This window comes from Physeter macrocephalus, chromosome 4, assembly GCF_002837175.3.
Source record: "Physeter macrocephalus isolate SW-GA chromosome 4, ASM283717v5, whole genome shotgun sequence".
Taxonomy (NCBI): domain Eukaryota; kingdom Metazoa; phylum Chordata; class Mammalia; order Artiodactyla; family Physeteridae; genus Physeter; species Physeter macrocephalus.
The window spans coordinates 35,473,084-35,494,368 of record NC_041217.1 but is presented as its reverse complement, the minus strand read 5'-3'; the positions used below and the strand labels follow the sequence as shown (position 1 = coordinate 35,494,368).

General features: G+C 44.2%; 1 protein-coding gene and 1 long non-coding RNA gene across 5 annotated transcripts in view; one reads left to right on the top strand and one right to left on the bottom strand.

Annotated features, from left to right (window-relative positions):
- LOC102989234 (uncharacterized) overlaps positions 1-11,284 on the bottom strand; it is a 19,693-nt gene extending 8,409 nt beyond the window's left edge. The window contains exons 1-4 of the long non-coding RNA XR_002893371.3: positions 11,049-11,284; positions 9,008-9,170; positions 7,900-7,998; positions 5,818-5,918 (exon numbers count right to left, since the gene is read on the bottom strand). This is a non-coding gene — a long non-coding RNA (uncharacterized lncRNA). The remainder of the gene's footprint in view (positions 1-5,817; positions 5,919-7,899; positions 7,999-9,007; positions 9,171-11,048) is intronic.
- On the top strand, positions 10,211-21,285 carry SERTAD4 (SERTA domain containing 4). Of its 4 annotated transcripts, none has more exons than XM_024133867.3 (4): positions 10,211-10,428; positions 15,363-15,554; positions 16,792-16,907; positions 18,768-21,285. In XM_024133867.3, the coding sequence occupies exons 2-4, from the start codon at positions 15,380-15,382 to the stop codon at positions 19,539-19,541; spliced, it is 1,065 nt and encodes a 354-aa protein (XP_023989635.1). In that variant the 5' UTR covers positions 10,211-10,428; positions 15,363-15,379; the 3' UTR covers positions 19,542-21,285. The 4 variants fall into 4 exon arrangements, with proteins under 4 accessions (XP_023989635.1, XP_007121669.2, XP_007121670.2 ...); XM_007121607.3 differs by lacking the exon at positions 10,211-10,428 and adding an exon at positions 11,562-12,505 and having other exon boundaries at positions 15,406-15,554; positions 18,768-21,172; XM_007121608.3 differs by lacking the exon at positions 10,211-10,428 and adding an exon at positions 11,563-12,505 and having other exon boundaries at positions 18,768-21,172.

The following is a 21,285-nucleotide window of genomic DNA, read 5'->3' as shown; positions in this document are numbered from 1 at the left end:
GTGAGCAGTTTTAGACTCATAAAATCTAAATTTATGCTCTGGGCCCACCAGATTGAGGCATACAACTTTAGACAAGTCACTTGGCCTTTCTAAACCTCAGTTTCCTTAACTGTAAGATGGAGATAATCACACCCGCTATTAACAGCTGTACAAATCAAATAACATACAGAAAGCATTGGGTACGTATTAGGCCCTCAGTATACTGTGGCTATTCTTACTATACAAGGAATAAGTAAGTGATCCCACTTTAGAGTCGCTCTGAATTAAATGGGATCTGTTTTAGGGGGATTTTCCTCTGCTGGAACTGAGTTTAAGGGATGCACACTGTATATTCTTCTTAGTTTTCTTCCTGATTTCCACCTTCCTCCACTCCTTTCTTTCTCCCTTTTTTTTTTTTTTTTTTTTTTTTTTTTTTCAGATTTCATTACCTCTTTGCTGCTCCCTTAGACTGCTGGAGGCCTCATAGCATTTCCCACTGCCAAGCCCCCATTACACTGGTATTTCTGAAGCAGCAGAGCTTCTTAGTGCCTGGTAAGAACTGCTTCTCCCCCAGGTAGTCAGAGAGAGGCAGAAAGCTGGAGAGAAGGGGGGAAATGTTTCTGTGCCTCGGATTCCTGCGTGTGTTTATTTTGTTTTAGGTGGTCGCTTTGCTGATCCTATTACTGTAAAGGGTAATGATATTTGGGAATAAAAGTCTATGAATAAGTAATGATAATAGAAGTAAGAACCAGAACTCTGGGATATAAAGCGTATGTTTAAAATAGTCTGTCGTTTTCAACTCTGCCTACTAAGCTTTTTCCTAGACTGAAAGACACAGACCTTCGGGGAGAGAAGCAGGCAGCCTGGGACCCAGTCCACAACCAAAGGGCAACCGCCGCTCCACAACAAACCAGCTTCTCTACTGTGGTCAAACTCTATCTCCACCACCACCACTGGGTTTCTCTGACGAAGGCAATGAAAGTTTTTTTTCAAAGTTAAATAACCAGAGTAATAAATGTAAAATGTATTGATTTAAGAATGGAAACTACAGAATGAGAACATTTTAGGGCCTGCTTTGAGAACTTTATGCTTCTTGAGACACAGTTATTCTTCTCGCAGAGCATCTGTGGTTGTGTACACTGCTGTAACAGGAAGGCCACCCAGGGATCCAATTAAAGCGCCGAAATGAGCCAGGCTGAACCATAAGGAAATATGAGGAGAAGAGACTGCGGCTCAGGATGAGGATTCAAACCCTAGAGTCTGAGACATCATGCATTTCTTTATCTGGAAGACTGGTCAAACTGGCGTCCTGAAACTCAGCACAAATGGCTGCCAAATCCTGGTTCTAGTGAACTAAGAGAAAACAGATAACTATATAAGAAGCAAGGGCCCTGTGCTCAAAACACCCAGACTACAGTCCACGAAGACCAGATCCTCAGACTGCAAGCCAAGACATTACAACTGATGGGAGCGATTGCTCTGGTGCCAATCATGGCCTCGGATTTATTGCTTTCGAGGCTAAGGTCACAGGCTAAGGCATTCTCCAGATTCTGCAACTGAGCACAGACGCACCACCCTTCCTGCTTCCCCCCCATCAAACGCCAGGAGTCTGTTAGGGCAGAACTGCACAAATGGGAAACACCCATCAAATGCAGCAGGAATATTAACTTCACTAGGAAGCCTTTATATGCCATTACTTTAGAAAGGATTCCTTGTTAGTCCTACCATTAAACAATTAAATTGTCAGAGATGAATTCTGTGCATGTGTGTGCAGAGCGGGCGTGTGCGTGCAGGATGTGTAATTTCCCACTCAGGTGATGTCTGCTGCAGGTCTCTCTGTCTCTCTGTCTCTCTCTCTCTCCACCTCAATTGTATGCTTTTCCCTTTACATTATTGAAAATAAATACATCTTCCTGATGGCATAAGCAGTTTTTGTTATGAACTTTGATATGCCTATGCATTTTATATCACTCAGAAACTAGGAATAGAAAACGAAATGCTCAAAGACAAATTTGTCTTCAACTATCCCTCTGGTGAAACATGATTCCTTATTCCCCTTTCCTGACACTAGTTATTGATACAGTTGGTTGACTCTATTGGCATTGTGTACATGGACATCATATGAAGTAGATCGACATCAAGCTAATGCCTACAGATCGGCAGAATGATAGCCACATATTCCCCTTACATTTTCATCCTAATTAGAGCTTTATGCCTTCACAATACCGATTTCCTTCTCCTAGTCTCTGTTATAGTCTCTGTTATAGAATGTTTGACCTGTGGAAATCAAACATGCTTGTGAAAAGCACACATATTTCACTTAAAGCCAGCATTGATTCGTTCAGTAAAGAGACAGCATACCACTTAAAACAAATTGGGTAATATTTAATAAATGTAATTAGGGTCACACTTAAATCTCTATAATTTTATATAGCTTAAAATTTTACTTAATCAGATTACATCCTTGCCTTCGTCAGCTACCAAAACTCTTCTCTGAGGCTTTAATCTTTTAAAAACTGCAAAAAACAAAAAAAAAATAGAATAGCTATGCACCAAGATGAAAAGACCTCTAGAAATTACACATATATAAGACAAAAGGCGAGCCCAAGAAAATACTGCCAACTCCTCAAGCTCCTGAAAGAACCATGTTGTATTAATTCTCTATGTGCCAATGCAATTATTAGTGACTTAATAAATGCTTCTTTTTTTTTTTTCTGCGGTACGTGGGCCTCTCACTGCTGTGGCCTCTCCCGTTGCGGAGCACAGGCACAGGCTCTGGACGCGCAGGCTCAGCGGCCATGGCTCACGGGCCCAGTCGCTCCGTGGCATGTGGGATCTTCCCGGACCGGGGCACGAACCCATGTCCCCTGCATCGGCAGGCGGACTCTCGACCACTGCGCCACCAGGGAAGCCCTATAAATGCTTCTTGATATGATGACATAGTATCATAAATATAACCTGCTGTTCTGATGTTAAGCCTCATAAAATGTTTAGCTTATCTGTTTTACAACAATGTACTTATCTGTAAATAAAGTAGGAAAGGGATTTTGGAATCAAATTGCAAGTAGCTACAGTTTCTCCACAGACTGCCCCCTTTTGGGGTCTCATTCTCCTGGCTTATGTCTTTTTTCAAAAGGATGACAAAATTGTGAATTTTGGATCCTACCCTTGTTTATGTGGTGAGATTTCTATTCAGGCTTAAGATTAACTGGGGTCCACTCTGCTGGCCAGCTCTGCATCCCCTCCTGCAACCCTGCCTAGCCTCTCCCTGGCCTCGCCAAAATCTGTCTTCAGGATTTAGATGAAACACCGCACCTCTTTATTCAGTAACTCAGACTTCTGAACTAGTGCTCTGGCACAGGTGAACACATGTGTTTAAGTTTTTGGTCAAGAAAAAAACTGTACAGGCCCTTGATCCCAAAGGAAGGAAAGGAATATGGGTGGGGAAATCTCCTTGGAAGAAGAAAAGGAAAATAGTTTAACAGAAAAAGGTGATATACCCAGAAAGTATTCATATCACCATTTTTCATTTATTTATTTACTAAATGAATATTGTAAAAAGTTCATATTGTAAAAAACTTTAAACCCACCCCACCCCCAATACACACACACACACACACACACACACACACACACAAGCTTTGACCATTTCTTGCTCACATAATTCTTCCTTCTGACAATAGCACTGCCATCTTTCCAAATATGAATATTTAAACCTTAGAGTTGGCTTCTATCCATCCAGTCCCTCATCCCTGGATCACACCATGTAAGCACTTGCCCTTAATCCTCATGGGAGGTTCCTCCCTCCCCATCTCTGGTTATGCAGGTCCCACCCAACTTTCATGCCTCACGCGGATCCATCTTTTCCCTGAAGACTTGGGTGGAATAGTAAGGGTGATGTACACCCAAGCACAACACTCTTGTAGCTAATACAGGATTAACAGCATTAAAAGTGTTTTAATAGAAATTTTTAAATGGCAAAAATTACCAAGTATGTTGGAAGAACATCTCTTTACAAATAATTGGTATGCTTACTAGAAACCATTCCTACCAATTCACTAATATAGGTGCCCCCAAAGAGTACCCTGAACAAGGGATCATATACGTTGTGTGATTTCCATTCAGAAATAATACTTATTGGCTTGTGTTATACCTGAAATCATGTCATTAGTTATTAATTACTTTGATTAAAATTTGTGTGGTATTTAGGAGACTCCTATTAAAATACAAATATCCCTGAGAGAGAGAACACTCCAAGCTTGCTATCAATGATTTACATCTTTTCAGGGATTTTCTCAAGATTCTTTGATGAAATATCAAATCCCTTTCCACCTGTGATGGCAAATCAGTAGACTCAGTCTCGCGAGGAAGCACAGCATATAACCACTCCTGTGTTGTGATGTCAGGATAGTCAGGAAAGATTGCCTGCTACCCCCCATCCACCAACCCATCCCAAATTTCTTCTTTTAAATTTAAGCCAAAATGGTCTTAGTACACCATTAAATACAAATATCCCTGAAAGAGGTCACACATTAGGCCAAAACATTATTTTAACCTCTGAATAAACGCATTTATCAGATTCTTCAAGGTGCTGACCCAAGCTTTTCACTCTTAAATTCTCTGTAATGTCTTCAATTACCTCACCATGTCCTAAGACTTCCACCTCCATAGTTATTGAAATCATCCTAAATTTTTATAATTTGCTCTCAAATTCTATCCTCAGCTAGACCAGAATATTCAGATGTCTGTCTGTTGGACATCTCCATCAGTCTGTTCCGTGAACATCTCATACGCAACGAAAGCAGAAGCAACACTCTCTATTCCCTTCAAACTTGCCTCTTCTCATTTGTTGTGGGTTCACTTAACCACAGGGTCACTCAAGCAGAAACCTCAGAATCATCTTTCACTCCTCCCTTCCCCACAACCAATCAATGATAATATCCTAAAGATTCCAACACTGCAACATCTCGTCCCTGTCTCCTTGCTCCTCTCCAGGGACCCCCACTGTAACACGGACCCCCATTTCCCTTCACCTGGGCTGCTGAAACACCACTCTGCACTGTACACTACTCTTCCTAAAGCTGGGCTTTGACTGTGTCATTCTCCAATTCAAAACCCTTTATTGCTCCCCACTGCCCATTAAATGAAAATCAAACTCATCTTGGTTTTCAATGTTTATTAACCTATGGCCTCATCTACCTTCCACTTTCACATGCTTTTTTTTACCCCTCTACTAAAACTGGAATACTCACACTTGTCTGAAGATGCCTTTAGCTTTCCAACCTATGTGCCTCAAATGGTTTCCTCCACTTGAAATACTTTCCTCCATTTTCCATTTCCACCCATTAAGAGCCTATCCTTCAAGGTCCACTTCAAATTTTGCTTTCTTCAATAAGTCCTTCTGGAGTTCCCCACTGCTGGATGTGATCTGTCCCACCATTGAACTCCCATGGCAGCTACTATGCCCTGAATTACTAAATAGTATCATTATTTTTATGCCTGTCTTATGCTATTCACTATACTGACAACTCCCTAAGTCTAGGAACAGTGTCTTATTCATCTCTACCTCACCTGCAGTTCCTAGCTCAATGCTCGCATATAAAATGCACATAATTATTGAAGGTTTCTTAGCAAGTTTTGATGGAGGATGAAAAAGACAGTAGAGGAGTTCCTGGCTTCCGAAAGGGTGGCTTTGCCAAGAAGTGACTTTACAGGGTTCTGGAGAGCAGCTTTACATACTCTGTAACCTGAAGACTACAGCTTAGGACAAGCATCTTGGCAATGGATGGAAATCTGCGTTGGCAGAAAGGAGGGCTGGTCCAGAGCATCAGTACCCACCTGGGTGAAAACATGGTACTGGGGACTTTCAATGAAGGCAGGACAGCATGAAACAATTTGGGTGCTTGGGGATCTTGGGAGTGTCTTCAGGTCCTGGAATGCTGCAGGGCAGATAAGAGCACTGGGTCAGAGAATTCTAGAGTAGGCAAATGAGTAGGTGATAAAATGAACTGCCTGTTTCACCACTCTACATACACGAGACTAAAGTAGCTCAATTTTAGCCTTGTTTGGGTTTCTGTACGTATGTGAAACGGTCAGTTAATTGCTCAGTTAACCAGTACATAATTATTGAGTGCTTTCAGTATGCCAAGCACTGCGCTAGGTGCTGGAGATATAGGGGTGAATAAAAAAGACAAAAATCCCTGCCCTCAAGGACCTTTTTAGTGAGAAGAGATAAGTGATAAACAGAAGAAATATATAAGATACAGAACTTATTAGAAGGTGATAAATTCTCTGGATAAAAATAAAATAAGATAATGGAGATTAAGTGTTAGAATTTTGAGCAGAGTGGTCAGGCTTTGTTAGGAAGGTGATATGTGAGCAAAGGCTTGGAAGAGGTGGAGCATTGATCTGTGCATCTGTCTGGGGAAAGAGCATTCAGACAGAGGGAAGAGCCAGTGCAAATGTCCTGAGGTAAGCACAGGCCCGACATACTGGAGGAACAGAAAGAATTGGAGGTAAGCACAGGCCTGACCCACGGGAACCAAAGTAGCTGGAGACAGAGTGAGGTCAGAGAAGCAAAGGGAGACTTGCAGCCTGTGTAGGCCATTGTAAGGATTTTTACACTGAGTGAAATGGAGAGCGTTAGGAAGAGTCTGAGCAAAAACTGACATCACTGGCTATTGGGTTGAGGCTGAATGTAGAAAGGACCAGAGACTGAAGCAAGGAGGAGGCTACTGCAATATCCCAGGCAAGAGTGATGATGGTCACTTGCACCAGGGTGGTGGCAGCAGAGATAATGAGAAGTGATCAGAGTCTAGAAAAACGTTAAAGGTAGAGCCTTAAGGATTTTTGGATGTATTAGATGTAGGGCGTAAAGGAAAAAAAGAGTCAAGGATGACTCCAAAGCTATGGTGTGGTTTATTAACTGGAGTGGAGAATATTAAGGAAGGGGGAACAGAGACAATCAGGAATTTGGTTTTGGATCTGTAAATCCTCTGATATCTATTAAGCATCTAAGTGGAGTCTGGAGATCAAGAGAAAAATCTCGACTGGAGATCTAAATTTGGGGGTCATCAGAATATACACAGTCTTTGAAGCTATGAGACTGAGTGATTTCCACAAGAGAGTGGTGAAAAGGAAGAGACAAGGTTCAGTGACTGGGCTTGAGGCACTATAGCTTTCACAGGTCACAGAGAATCAGTAAAGGAGACTGAGAAGGAAGAACCAGTAGGGTGGGAGGCAAACCAGGTGTGTATGTTGTCCTGGAAACAGGATATAAGTTTTCAAGGAAGAGAGAGTGTTCAACCTGGTCAAATGCTGCTTACAGGTCAAGAAAGATGAGAACCAAGAAAAGCCCTTTGGATTTAGCAACCCAGAGGTCACCGGTGTCATTGACAATAACAGTTTCAATGGAGTGATGGGATAAGAAAGCCTGATTAGAGAAGGTTTGAGAATAAGAGAAGAGGAATTGGAGAGATTTAATATTAGATATCTCTTTTCGTTGTTAAAAAAGGTTGCACTTTTTAAAAAATGCCAGTAATTCCGACTTTTTATAACCCAAATGGGCACTGTGTCCACAGTAATCTGAATACATCAAATTTTACTTGAGAAATCCCCCTTTCAAATGATAACAAGTTTTTGAGAAATGGGTTTCAGCAGTTTTAAGTCTGGCACTCTCTTTGTTCACTGAAGAAAAACAATCACGGTCTTCAGTGAATTTGCAGCTCAAGATATTTTAAGTTTCATAATCAAACTTTTGTCTTGGAACTTCAAACACACACGCACACACATCCAAGAATGATGACATCAGAGCTCTCAGGTTGAATATTGCAACTCATAAATTACATTCATTCATTCCAAATATTTCATTATTGATGTATAGTGAGTCCTTTCCTTGTGCCATAGCCACCACTTACTCACTTTAAATTTTTAAATGATGTTTCTCGTTCCACGGACATTTGACCGCCTCCTCTGCCTGTAGACATTAGTTCGTGTTGTCAACAGCTGGGCCCTGAATTTCTGCAAACATTAAGCTTAAGATTAAAAGTAGGCCAGGGAAAGCTTTCGGTAAAACATGCTAACCTAACATATCTGAACAGGACAGGGTCAAGTTCTTACTCAGAACCACAGGGGTGCTGTGAAGTAGAATGATTTCATACTTCTGTTATGATGTCATTTTCTCGTAACATTGAAGCCAAGAGTCCTCCCCACCCAAGGGCAATGCCAGTTTCCCAGAAGGCTCATTTCTCAGAGCCAAGGCTCCAAAGATGCCAGTGCAACTCATGCTGATACTTAAGTCTCATGTTTTTCTCAATTTTATGCTAATTTGCTCCTTTCGGTTTTATGTATTTTGACACAGCTAAGGGTATGTGGGGATTTCCCCATAGTCCTTTAAATGCTATAAAACTTTAATACAGGGAGATAAAAACAATAATAAGCCATGCCTCCAAGCCCTCACATTTAGTTCTTTATTTGCATTAGACACTAACCAGTTTTAGACATTTAGATTTTCAAGTACTTGCACTGCTTTAAATGCCCTTGTGCCTTTCCTTATCCCACCTAAATGAAAATTACATTCTATCCATAACCTGGGTAGAATCTTTAAAATTCTTAAATTATCATCATAATGGCTTATATATCGTGCATGAGCCAATGCAATTTAATCTGGTTCAGAATAAAGCCAAGATGGATGCCCCACTCCCAATCCTAGGCATGCAACCCTGAAATGCCTTTTGGAAAAAATGAAATAGTGCTCCTGGAAGTCTGTTGAGTTAGTCTGTTTTCAGCATAATTGCCTTCTCTCAGCTTCCTAATACCCTTAAAACCTCTGAGAGTCTTTAATGTACAAAGTTCCGCAAAAATACCTTCAAAGCAGATTAGTTCTAATTATGTTTAATATTTGTTTGCTGTCTTATTGAATAAACTACATTTGCTTTTAAAAAAAGAAATTCACTTAACTACATGTCAGTCACCCAAATTTTAAGCATACAAATGAAATGGAAAACATTTATTACACAAATTTAATTACAATTCTAAGAAATAAACATGCAAATTAGATAGGGTTCAATTTGCAGATGGTAATCCTCATCCTTGATCTTGTTCCTTTTCTCCCTGATTTTCAGTCTGTGCCTCCTCTTGATTCCTAGGGAGCCAGGCAGCAAGAGGTTTGGTTTTTCACAGTCGGAGGATCTCTGTTTTAAAGAAGTGTTATATTTAGCACATCTGGCATAGTAGCAGTAAACAAACATTACAGCCTTTGTAACACTTTTGTGCAGGTGCCTTCCCCCCATTTTATTAGGTCTATGCCTTCCAAGCCTCTGTGTTCATTACACCTGAAATGACCCATCTCGACTATGGCGGGGTCCCTAGACAGAAGTTATGAATTAATGTTTCAAAACACAAACTCCAGTTGAGTCCAATATAGGGGAAAATTACTATTTGCAAAATAATGTGATCCCGGGGCTTAAATTACATTCTTTTGACCAAGGACAGCCTCCTTTATTACTTTTTTATTTCCTGGAGGCTTTCCCTTGAGGCTCCCCACCCAGAAGGAGTTACCAATTGAAGTTGCAGTCTGACCGAGGTTGCTTTTTTATACATATACAGCTCCAGAGGGGCGGGGGCGGGCGGCGAGGGGAGAATAACTGCTTGGTCCTGCAAAGACATCTGTTTCTCATCTCCGTTTGCTGTGGCAAAGGAGAAGAAAGTCTTTTGCAAAGGGTGGGAAAGGCACAGATTTCTTTCTTTCTTTCTCTTTTAAATAACACGCACGCACAACAAAAAAGTAAACCAAATAAAAAAAAGAGAAGACATCTCAGAAGGTTGCAGAGTGAATACATTATTCGGCTGGAGCCGAGCCCCCAGGGCTGGGGCGGGAGCCCGGGAGCGCGTGGGGTCTGGGCTGCGGGCTGGAGCTGGGCCCGCGTGTCCCCGGGCACCGGGAGGGGAGGGGAGTGGAGGGGAGGAGAGAAGGAGGGAGGGCGGGAAGGAGGGAAGAAGGCAGGGGGCGGGCTGGGGTGAGGGGAAGGCGCCCCGTGTGCTGCCTGAGGAGCGGCGGCGGCGGCGGCGGCGGGAGCGGAGGGAGCAGAGGGAGGGAGGGAGAGCGGGCGCGCTTGTCATGTTCCTTTTCTCACCCTGGGGGCATCCTGCAGAACCTCTCCTCGGAAATCCACGGGGAAATGGCAAACAGGATTGACGGGTTTCACACGCTCCTCGCTAGACAGACCCGCTCATTACCATAACCGTCTGCAGCGACGGCGGCGCAGCGCCCCAGTCGCGGCGGCGGGACCTGCCGGGACCCTCGCCCGCCGCGCTCCAGCGGCCACCGCCGACCGGGCCGCCGGGCCGGGACCCGCACGAGTGTGCACCGGCGGCCGGGCTGGCGCCGAGGCCGGAGAGGGCCAGCAGCAGCTCGAGCGCCGCGGCCGCCGCCTCCCGGCTGACCCCGCGGTAAGAGCCGGGCTGGGCGCGGGCGGCGGGGGCGGAGAGGCCGGGCCGGGTGGAGCGCGACAGCCGGTCCCCCCGGTCGTCTGCTGGGGCTGACTGGCTCCCGCGCGCCCTTCCGGCCCCGGGGCTGCTCCGGGGTCACCGACTGGACGCGCACCGGCCGGAGCGGGACCCGGGGCGGCTGGGAGGCCGGGGCGCTGCTGGGCGCGGAGGCGGCGCGGGCTTTTTTCCCGGGGCTGGCGAGCGCCGCGGAGCCTTTACCCGGGCGGGAACCGCCGCCGCCTCTAGGGCTGCTCGCGCTGCAGCCCGCGCGCACCGAGGCGAGTCTAGGGGCGGGTGGGGACCACAGCTCTGGTGAGACCCCAGGGTCCTCGGTGGCCGCTTATTCCCTTGTCCCGGGGGACGGGGGTCAGTAGGAGGGATGCCACCAGGTCTGGACGCCGCGGCGCTTGGCAGGTGGGGAGGGAGGGATGGTGGATGTCAGGAGCGCGCGTTTGCAAGAAAAAGGAATAGCTGCAGGAGCTGACACCTTCTGTCCCCCCCGCCACCTCCGCCCCCGCACTCTCCTCCCAGGCAGCCGAGCCGCGCTGCGGGCGGCGGCGGCTCCTCTGTCCTCAGCTCACCTCCCCGGCGGGCTCGGCTGCTGCCCGCCTGGTCCACGCCTCCGCCTCTCTCCTCCCTGCCTCCCCTCCCGCCTCCACTGCCCTAGCAACTTTCCGGAGTGCCCGGCCGGGACCGCAGAGGCGGGGGGAGAGGCGGCCCCGCGGCCGAGGGTGGCGCGGACACGGCTGGCGCCTGCGGGAGGCACGGGCAGAGTCCTGGCCGCCGGGGTCCAACGGATGCGCAGGGCGATCCCGCAGGCGCGGGCTCCGAGTGGGTTTGGCCGGCGAAGGGGGGAGGGCCGGGCAGGCATCTGCTGCGGGCTGGAGCGCGGGCCGGGGCCAGCCTCTCTAGAGCCCTGCCAACCGCCGTGAGTCATTTCCTTGGAATCCTACCTTTGGTGTTTATTGCCCTTAGAAGGAAACTTGGTTTAAAAAAAAAAAAAAAGAAGAAGAAGAAAAGGAAGAATAATCATAGCTCTTATTCTTCAGGAGAGGCGCACGGCTCCAGCACCGTGGAAAGACAACTTGCCTTTGTTCCCAGACACTTGGGGTGTTGTTTACTTTCTCCTTCGGTCGGCGGCCTGCAGGGCTCTGCCCATTTCCCCGGAGAGGGGCTTGGGCTGCGGCACCAACACGCGAGGGTGTGTCAGTGTGGGAACTCGGACGTGGTGTCTGCTGCCCGCCTGCAGGGGGTGGGTCTCTAAACCTCGGACCCCAGTCTTAGGCCTGGGATGGGGAGACCTGGCGCCCTGGCTCGGACACCCGGGCAGCCCCTCGTCTCCCTCCTGCTCAGCACCCGCATTCCAGGCCCAGGACCTGACCTAAAGATTTTGGCCTTTCAGAGCTGCAGCTGAGGAAATGTATTTCCCAGGGCAGACAGGTGTACTGCTGGGACTGGTAGAAAAGTAGTATCTGTCTATTTAGAAGGGTTGAAGGATTTCATTCCACCCACCCAGCCCCTTCCACCACCACCACTACGACGAGCCGGACAAGCTGTTGAGGTCTTGTTAGGAACAGTCTCAGGTCAAGGGCTTGATTCCACCTGGGCAGGACAGCTAAGACCCGCAGTGTCAAAGGTGTATCGAAAATACCAGCCCTTTACTGTCTTGCTTTTCAGTATTGGACTCAGACCTCTAACTTCTATAATGCTCTTAATAAAATGTTTTCTAATGATGGATGAGGGGGAGGGGTGGGCAAAGAGTGACAAGGATCCCCTGTTGGATGGAAGGCATCACTGAATCTGCAGCTACCCTGTTATGTGTGCCACTTCTGTTAGCATCATCATGGCTCCAAGGAAAGAAGAAGCCCAACTCATCTGGAAAAACCAAATTGTATAGAAATGCCTGGTAACTTTACTGTGAACATTTGCTGGAAAAACTTGACATTTTAGCCCTTGGCCTTCTGGGAATGCTTGAGGTGTCATTCTACTACATTCCCTTGGCTGACGAAACAGACATGCAGGAGCCTGAGGATAAAAGGTTAGGACCTTTCTAGTTTTTATTTTTTTAAACACTTGTGTAGACAAAACACACTTTAACACCCTTCTTTTGAATTCACTCACCGCTGATGTTAAAAAAACAAAATTTACTCTACATGTACATCTTTGTGACTCTAGTATTAACAGCACATAAATTTGTGAATTTCAACTTCTGAACTCAGTAGCAGAATTATAATGTAAATCTCATTGTACTGAGAAAAAATGACAGTTTGGATCTGTACATATAATACAAATAAAAAGAATCATGGCTTCGTGCCCCATACTCCAATATTTCATGAACGTTAAACTTGCCTTCTTAATTTCCTAACATCCCAGTGTAAGTTCTGGATAGACTAGGAAGACTCAATTGCAAAATCTCCTCCCCACTCCCAAATAATCCCAACTCATTTATTTTTTATTCGGACTTACATAAATCATTCTTGGAACTCACCTCTCCAGTTTAGGATTTTGTGTGTAAAAGTTTCCCATTCAAGAAAAGAAAAACTTACTGAAACTAGATATCATAAAAGGAAAGAAACAGCCAAGATAAAAACTATTATGCCATGTTTCAAGTTCAAATGCATGAGTAGAATTTTGTGCCGGAAACAATACTAACAAATAGAAACGCTGAAATCCTTAACAACCAAAAAGCTACAAGGATAAGTCATTAAAATATAAACAAACTCTTACTAACATAAAATAGCACAGGGCCCATATAATGTCCTTTTAAACAAAGGTAATTGCTGCTAGGGGCCTGCAAATGCTTCTCTGTCTTATGGGATATGGATTTGTCAACGTGCTTTGGTTTATATGTAATAAAATTTCCATGTAGGCAAAAAGCTTGGATCTTATTCCCAGAATCCAGCACAAAGTGAGTGTAAATTTCAAGCGAGAAAATACTGTTGCAGTCAATGAGACAGGGCTATCGACTCTGAGGAAAAGCTATATAATTCATGTGCTCCTAGCAATAGCACTTCCTGATACAGTTGTCTCAGATAAGTTAAGAAATTGGACCATTTCATAAGAGTCTTCCAGGAAATAAATACCTTGTTTGGATGTTGAGTTTGAGGGGTGATAGAATGGCTTAGTTTGTGAAATCAGTGTGGTCTAAATTTCTTGATTGATGACTCAAAGAACAGAATAAATGGCATGTTCGACCATTTCTTTTTAGAGAATTAATTGAACCTTTTTTATTCTCTTGAAATAAGGTTTTCTAATAAGTCCTTGCTGCTGCCTCTTTGGAGGGCATTTTAAAAGAAAGGGGGTAGGTAGTTTAGCAGCCCAAATCAGCTGGGTCCTAATTCCAGCCACTGACCTGGACACCTCTCCTGTATGTCAGAAGGCCTGACTTACTTCTTCAGTGAGGTTGGGACAGAACTTCAGGTCTCAGAGAGAAGTGTGGGTGACGGAGTCATTGCTGCCAAGAGCTGCTCTGTTAGCCAGAAGGACATTGTCACTTAATGAAGCTATTTCCCCTTCCCCTTGTACCTTTCCTCCTTTTACCTGGAAGTGGACCCTTGTTATAACATGTAGGTAATAATAGTCTCCCACGAGACAGTAGTAGATTCACTCTTTCCCCCAAACATTACAAGCTGTATAATTTGGAGAAGAAAGCAAGAACTAGACCCTTAGCGTCTATTTGAAAGACAGTCAATCTTCAAGAAAGCAGGCCTGTCATCACTCTTTGTGACAGTTCTTTAAACGGCAAAGTGAGATAGTGGAGGTTTGGGTCTCATAAAGGAATTGGTGGATAATAAGGCACTGAGGCTGCTCTGCAGTCACCACTGATCTATGGCCCCGAGGTCTTTTGGCTTTAGATCCTCTTCTCCCTTGCACTCACTCTGGACCCCTACTTAGGACCAGGTGAAGACACTGAGTCCCCGGGGAAAGGCCCCCACCACCCAAGGTGCCGAGGAGCCCAGGGCGCATCCCAAGAGTAGAGAGGCTCCCAGTTTCCCCGCAGACCCTAGGGAAGGGCGTGAACTGGACAGAAGGGCAGTGGTGTTTTGCCTCTTGGAAAGTTTCTGCCTTGCCTCTGGGCTTTGCGGTGTAGAGTTGTCCGCTGCCTCTGGCCCTGAAGCCCTGGCTCCTGTTTAATATTCCGCCTGCTCCGTTGATGTTGTGCTTGGCTCCTGTGGGACTGCAACTCACGGCTGGAAACTGGAGCCAATTTTCTGTCTTCATCTCTCAGTGTTTTGACTGGAGGCAGATCCAGTTCAGGCCAATCAGGGCTGGTGGAAACAACTACCAAGTGTGTCTCTGTCTGCTTCGCTTTGGGAGAAGAAAGTGGAAAGAGCACCAGAATGTTGTAGAGGAACTGGCCCTGCAGAAACAGAGGAAGAGGGGGCAGCAGGCAGCGGAACAGACTGAACCTGAGAGCATCAGTAGGGATTCGGGGGAAGATTTCTGTCTCCTCCTTCCTTTTCTTTTGATTGATTAGCGGATTTCATCAAAGGAGACTCTCAGGGGATTGACTAGAAAATTGATTTTGCCTTATTAATAGAAAGGAAGCGGCAAGGGTTTTGGCCTTGCCTCTTAGCGGTACATTTTCTGCGGGAAGGTCAGGAGGAAAATGTGTTTAGGAGGCAAAGCAGCTGTCTGGAAGAGGGCTGAGGGGAATCTGAGAACAATAAGAAATGGGGTTTTTAAAGATCCGCCCATGAAATGCAGATTGCTGAACACAGAGGCTGAGCTAATAGCAGCACGAGAGTTTGCTGAGGTTTTCTTTGAAAAAATAATAAAATGTTTCAGGGCAAAGGGGAGGACTGAGACGTAAAAGTTTCCCAAAGCAAAGGAAGAAGGAGCCAAGGCCATCCCCTGGCTTGCTCTTGATTAGGGCTGTTTTCTTTTTTTTTCAGATCTGAGGCTGTCAGAGATGACTCTGGTTCTGTCCATGAATAGATTCTGCGAGCCCATTGTCTCGGAAGGAGCTGCTGAAATTGCCGGGTACCAGACCCTATGGGAGGCTGACAGCTACGGAGGCCCAAGCCCCCCAGGGCCAGCACAGGCTCCTCTGCAGGGAGACCGGGGAGCTGGTCCCCCGCTGGCAGGTACTGCCCTTGACCTTCCCCTGCTGCCCTGTGCGGCCAGACTGATGGGCAATGGTGGTGTCTGGGGCGCCCTTCTGAGCTGAGAGAGCTCGTTCTCCAGGGACGTCCCAGGCTGCCTGTGTACCGCTCATAAGTGAGCCCAAGGCTCCAGGGAAAGGACCAGGAGTGATGTTAATTGCATTCAAACCTGAGTTTCCATGTGCTGCTGCTTCGGGTGAAAGTCAGGCATCTGTATTTTTAAGAGAACCAAACCAGATCTTGAAACTTCAGTTTGAGTTTCAGTTTTCTATCTTCTGGAACTGTATGGTTCTCTCAGAGCTACACAAGCCCTAGTGGGCTTGACAATGAAATCTTTATCCCATGAGACATAAAGGAATCTGCACTTTGGGCCAGCAGCTATGTGGCTCTTCTTTTTATTAAGCGTGCAATTGGCTTTGGAATTATAGGGAAAAAAAATGTTTACGCCCAGAAAAAAATATGTTCTCCCTGATTCTTTATTCTTATACTTTAAGGTGAGTTCCTTTGGATTTTTGTGTAGTACTAGTGATTGGAAAAAAAACCAAAAACCTAAAATGTAAAATGAGTACTTGTTGCAGTCAGATTTGCTAAAAAGGATTAAAAGCTTGGTCTTTAAAAATTAGACCCTATTTTTATTCGTGGTTGATATGTTACATTTTTGAGAGCAAAAAGGACTTTTGTTACCCTGAATTTTAATTTTAAATTTAAAAAATTTAAATTTTATATTTTAAAAGAAGGAATATTATGACTCCAGTGTGCAGATAATAATTTGCTTACTTACTGAGAGCCAGTAATATTTAAATGTTATTTGGTTATTAGTGCTTACAGTTAAAGATATATACATTTGAACAGTGGTGTTATATTATCATGGGTTTAATTAAATAATTGGAATAAATACTAATATTATTTCGGAGTTATTATACTACTCCCCTTTATGAACGTTGCTGTTTGCCTGTGCATAGGGTTAAGATTCTGAGTATTTAGTAAGTGCTGAAATATGTCATTTTCCTCTATAATTGTCTAGAAATCCTTGCCTCGCCTGGGTCACAGGATTCCGTATGATAGCGACTATTAAGACTAATGTTTATTTTTAATCACCACATGTACAGACAAATACGTAGCCAAGTTATCTTCTAAAAGGCAAGGCAAGGAAAGTATTTTGTTTGGAGAACCTCTGGCAAACCGCATGTCATTTGTCGTATCTGATTTATTACCACAGGATCACATTACAGGGGAATTTCAAATCCTATAACAACATCCAAGATCACATACTTTAAGAGGAAGTATGTGGAAGAAGAGGATTTTCACCCACCACTCAGCAGCTGTAGCCATAAAGTATGTTTTTTTTAATAGTCATTATTTTTATTAAGAGTTTAAGATACTTAGTAACAGTTGCTTGATCCATTTCCAGGAATTAAATTGTTCCACCCAAGCAATGAAAATGAGCCACTTCTCAGCAGAGCCATATTAATCGTTGTCACTTTTTGGGTCCTGTGTTATTTTTCACAAGTATTTGAAGAAAGAGCCAGCAAGAGCTCCTCTGCCCAGAAATAACAAAATTATATAATCTGAAGAATGTCTTTTTTATTAATGATTTCATTTTCTCAAGTTGCATTAAGGGTCATGGCGACTGGTGCTTGCACGTGTGCAGAAATGCACCTGTTCTTTCCTGACCTGTTCCCCGTATCTGAGCTCCAGCTACCATGGCCAATGCCACACCTATGTGCCTACACAGGGGTGGTCACCCAGGGCTTTTCCTGACCTCTCAGTGGGGGACTCACCATCCTTTGAATGTGTGCATGAAAGTAGAAACGTCCTTCATGGTGCATTCATTACATATGTTTCATTTGTTAAAATATATAATTCATTCCCAGGAAAAGACCAAAGCTAACTTTTTTACATGTATAAGAAGAAAATAACAGGATTGGGAAAGTGCACAGAAGTACGAAACTGCCTATCTAAGCTTTTGAAATACCAGTTCCTTTTCCTTATGGCTACCTTCCTTCAAAAACGACTGCTAATTTAATCGAGGAGAGGATAACCCAGACCAGAGTTTTTTGAAACGCAGAGAAGATTTTTAATTTTTTAATCATCTTCCTCACTTGTTACTCCCTCTCCCCCACCCCCACCCTTTAGATGTTGCTTTGACTCTGCTCATAAAATGTCATCAGCATGCATTGGCAGGTGCCGGGCTTTCCCCTGCATTTGTAGTTCGTCCGTTAGGTCAGCTTGGGCTGGTTTAATTCACAGCTCCTCAGGTTGGCTTTTTTTTTTTTTTATGACCTGGAAGAGCTGGCCCCCAGGACACAAGCATTTTAAGTCCTTTTTGGTTTCTGTGTTGTGGCTTATAGCAGTTTTCCAAATTGCCACTGGGTTTGCAGCAACGATCACACAGTGATGGTATCACACAGCTCAGGAGGGAGTCCTCTGATTCCCTCTCTGCATCTTTCCTCCTGCCCAACACCAGAAAAAGCCTGCTTTGGCCCTTCAACCAACAGTTCCTTTTAGGGTTTGAGCCTCATTCATTACTTTTGTCCCTCTATCAGGCAAAGATAATTGCAAGAATGAAACCCAGAAAAACAGTGAGAGAGAGCCATGAGGTCTGACAGCCAGATCTCATGCTCCTTGATGGCTAGGCCAGGGTTGGAAGTATACTTATGATGACCTGCATGTTGGCGTCTTCTAAAAAGCACTTATTGACATATAATATATATGTGTCACCTAAAGGCCCAAGTGTCATAAGAGTCCAGCTTGATGAATTTCACAAAGGGTGAAATAGCCATATAACTAACATCCAGATAAAGAAACAACATAACCAGCAACCCAGAACCTTTCCTGTGTCCCCTTTTAGTCACTGTCTCCCTGCCCTCCAAAGAACCCCCTCTCCTGACTTCTAACAGCATAGATAAGTTTTGTGCATTTCGGCATCCCCCTCACTGAGCCATAAAAGAGCAGACGTCCTGACCTGTCCCTGCCGGGGTCTGCATGTGGCTGGATTCCCCGATGCTCGACATCACCAGTGAGTCTGCTGAGAAGGGGAGACATTAGCAGCCCCTGGGACAGCATCTCTAAATGAACCTGGGGAAACAAGATCACAGACTCCCAGACTCAGAAACTGCCAAGAGAGAAATGTGCTGTGATGATATTTTAATATAGACCATTTCCTAAGCTTTCTCTTCCTTTTTTGATTTTTAGACCATCTCAATCTTTGAGGAACGAGCCCACATCCTTTATATGTCCTTAGAAAAGCTAAAGTTTATCGATGATCCTGAAGTGTACCTCCGAAGATCTGTCCTTATAAACAATTTGATGAAAAGGATCCATGGAGAAATTATCATGCAGAATAACTGGTGTTTTCCCGCCTGTTCTTTCAATGGCACCTCTGCCCAGGAGTGGTTTATGGCTCAAGACTGTCCTTACCGGAAACGACCTCGGATGGCCAAAGAGGAGTGTGAAAAGTTTCATGCCTGCTGCTTGTACCAAGAATGTGGTGGTCACTACCTAAATTTACCCCTTTCTGTCAATGCTAATGTCGGAAATGCCTCCACCACTGCCTCTTCCTCCTCCTCCTCCTCCTCCTCCTCATCTTCCTCTTCCTCTCCCCCTCTGCCTTTACCGAGTTGTTCCCACCAGGTGGATTTTGATGTAGGCAGTGCACCTATTTACAAGGGTGATGGCCAGATACCTGCCAATGAAATCTTTGTTACTAATGTGAGGTCACTTGGTGTTCAGGAAAAGGCCAAATTAAATGAGAAAGCGAATGATGACACCAACAGGGATGGTGGCCCCCTAAGCCGTGAACCTGTGGGAAATGACCTTGCTTTTGAGTGCAAAGGCCAATTTTATGATTATTTTGAGACTGGATATAATGAAAAAAGCAATGTAAGTGAGTCGTGGAAAAAGTCCTTAAGGAAAAAGGAGCCTTCACCAAGTAACAAACTGTGCTGCAGCAAAGGAAGTAAAATATGAGCCGTCTTCTCACCGAAACTTTGAAGCATGCACAGCATGATCAATTAGCTCTCATAAATTTTATTTTGAATGGATTTTATAGTTTTGTACAACTGATACAATTATGCCATGAACATGCCATGTCATTTTAATGCCTGGAGAGCAGATTGCATAAAACATCTGTATAGTAGGCATCGGCGAGCTACTTATAAATGTGGTGACGTTACCGAGAACACAGTTGACGCTTAAAAGTATATATCTTAGTTTTCTTACAGAAAAGATCAGTAGATTAGAATGGGGGACAATGTGCCCTTGTGATATTTCCATGACCTCCAGGAGCCTGTCACTAGCGAAGAACCTTCCACCTGTTTGCCACTTAATTAGGTCGTTATTTGGTAAGCAAATCAATATAACCAGCAAAGAATGTCTGCTTCTTCTCTACGATACAGTATTTTTTTCTGACCAAAAGACTGAAGACAGGGAGCTAGGTGAAATGGCTTCCTGGCGCTGTTAAGTGGATTCAACAGTCTTGTGTGACAGATGAAAATAGGATAGAACGTAATGAAGCACACCTGTCTGGGGCAGCAATCAACAATATGAGTAGAGGCTAATCCCTGCAAGTTCCCAGCTTGCCTGTGATGGGTGATGAGGCTTTTAGAGATATATTATACAGGGCGATTTTTGGTGCCTTACTTTATCTTAATTTTTGCCAATGTGAAAATTAAGGATAAATCAGAGTACAGCAGGGATTTAACAAACAGGAAAAAAAAAAACACAGGGTGGATCAATATTGTTTGGAAACCGTTAATGTCGAACTATTGCGTTCAGCTTTTGATTCAACATCTCTATTCTTCCTTTGTTTTTGATGCCCAATTGCTTTCGGATTTGGCATTTTTTAGAAAGGGATGGAGGAAACAATAGAGCTGTTAGAAACCAGCACTGGCTGCTCGAGCTTTTCTATGGCAACGGTCTGTTGCTGGGGTTTGGGTTTTCTGGGTTTTGGGTTGTTTTGTTTTGTTTTCTTGTCCAATGAAGTTCATGAACCAGTGGCATGCCTCATACTTTAATCTGTTTTGCATCATTTCACTCGTTTAGATTATAAAAGCATGTGGTTTTTTATATATGACTTTTGCTGTTGATTACGAAGCACAATGTTGATAAATGATGTGGTGATCAATAAGGTTTTATCTTAAAGAATGTAAAGATTTTAGTTTGGGGAGAGTTATTTTGGAGAAATGGGACTCAGTCGGCAAAAGCTCCTATGTATTTGGTCAACATTTTTCTCAATCATTTCTTTCATTTGTGCATTGGCAAGGGTGTTCAGAGTACCCCTCTGACCATCCTTCCTTCCACACCAGCCAACTCCTCCTGCTAAACTGTATTCCCATTTCCAAGGTTACTGCCTGACTTGGGCCTCCTTACACAATACTTCACAGGAACCAAATGCCAAACGGAGGAAATAAGTAAGTCCTCCCAGTTTCTCCAAGATAAAGCTTTTTTATTATTGCTATTAATATTAAATATAGGTCTCATTCATACAGTGTATGAGTAGGATCATCATTTGGACAATGTCCACAAGGACCAATTTTTAAAACCTGTTCTTGTGTTATGGCTGAATAGTCTAGTGATGTTTTGTCCTTTATTTTCAATATTTGATAAACATTTGATGTTGAAAACTTAGATGATAGATGCTTGTATATGAATGTGTTGTAATAAAGTGAAGTTTTCTTGATATATATTTATTAAAATGATCAAAATTCATTCA

What these genes read in the sequence shown, in the direction of transcription:
- SERTAD4 (XM_024133868.2), top strand. Translation starts at nt 14,621, where the DNA reads ATGTTGTGCTTGGCTCCTGTGGGACTGCAACTCACGGCTGGAAACTGG. An exon ending in GGCAGCGGAACAGACTGAAC is followed by an intron (nt 14,877 to 15,362) that starts CTGAGAGCATCA and finishes TTTTTTTTTCAG; the next exon opens with ATCTGAGGCTGTCAGAGATG. An exon ending in TCAGCAGCTGTAGCCATAAA is followed by an intron (nt 16,908 to 18,767) that starts GTATGTTTTTTT and finishes TTTGATTTTTAG; the next exon opens with ACCATCTCAATCTTTGAGGA.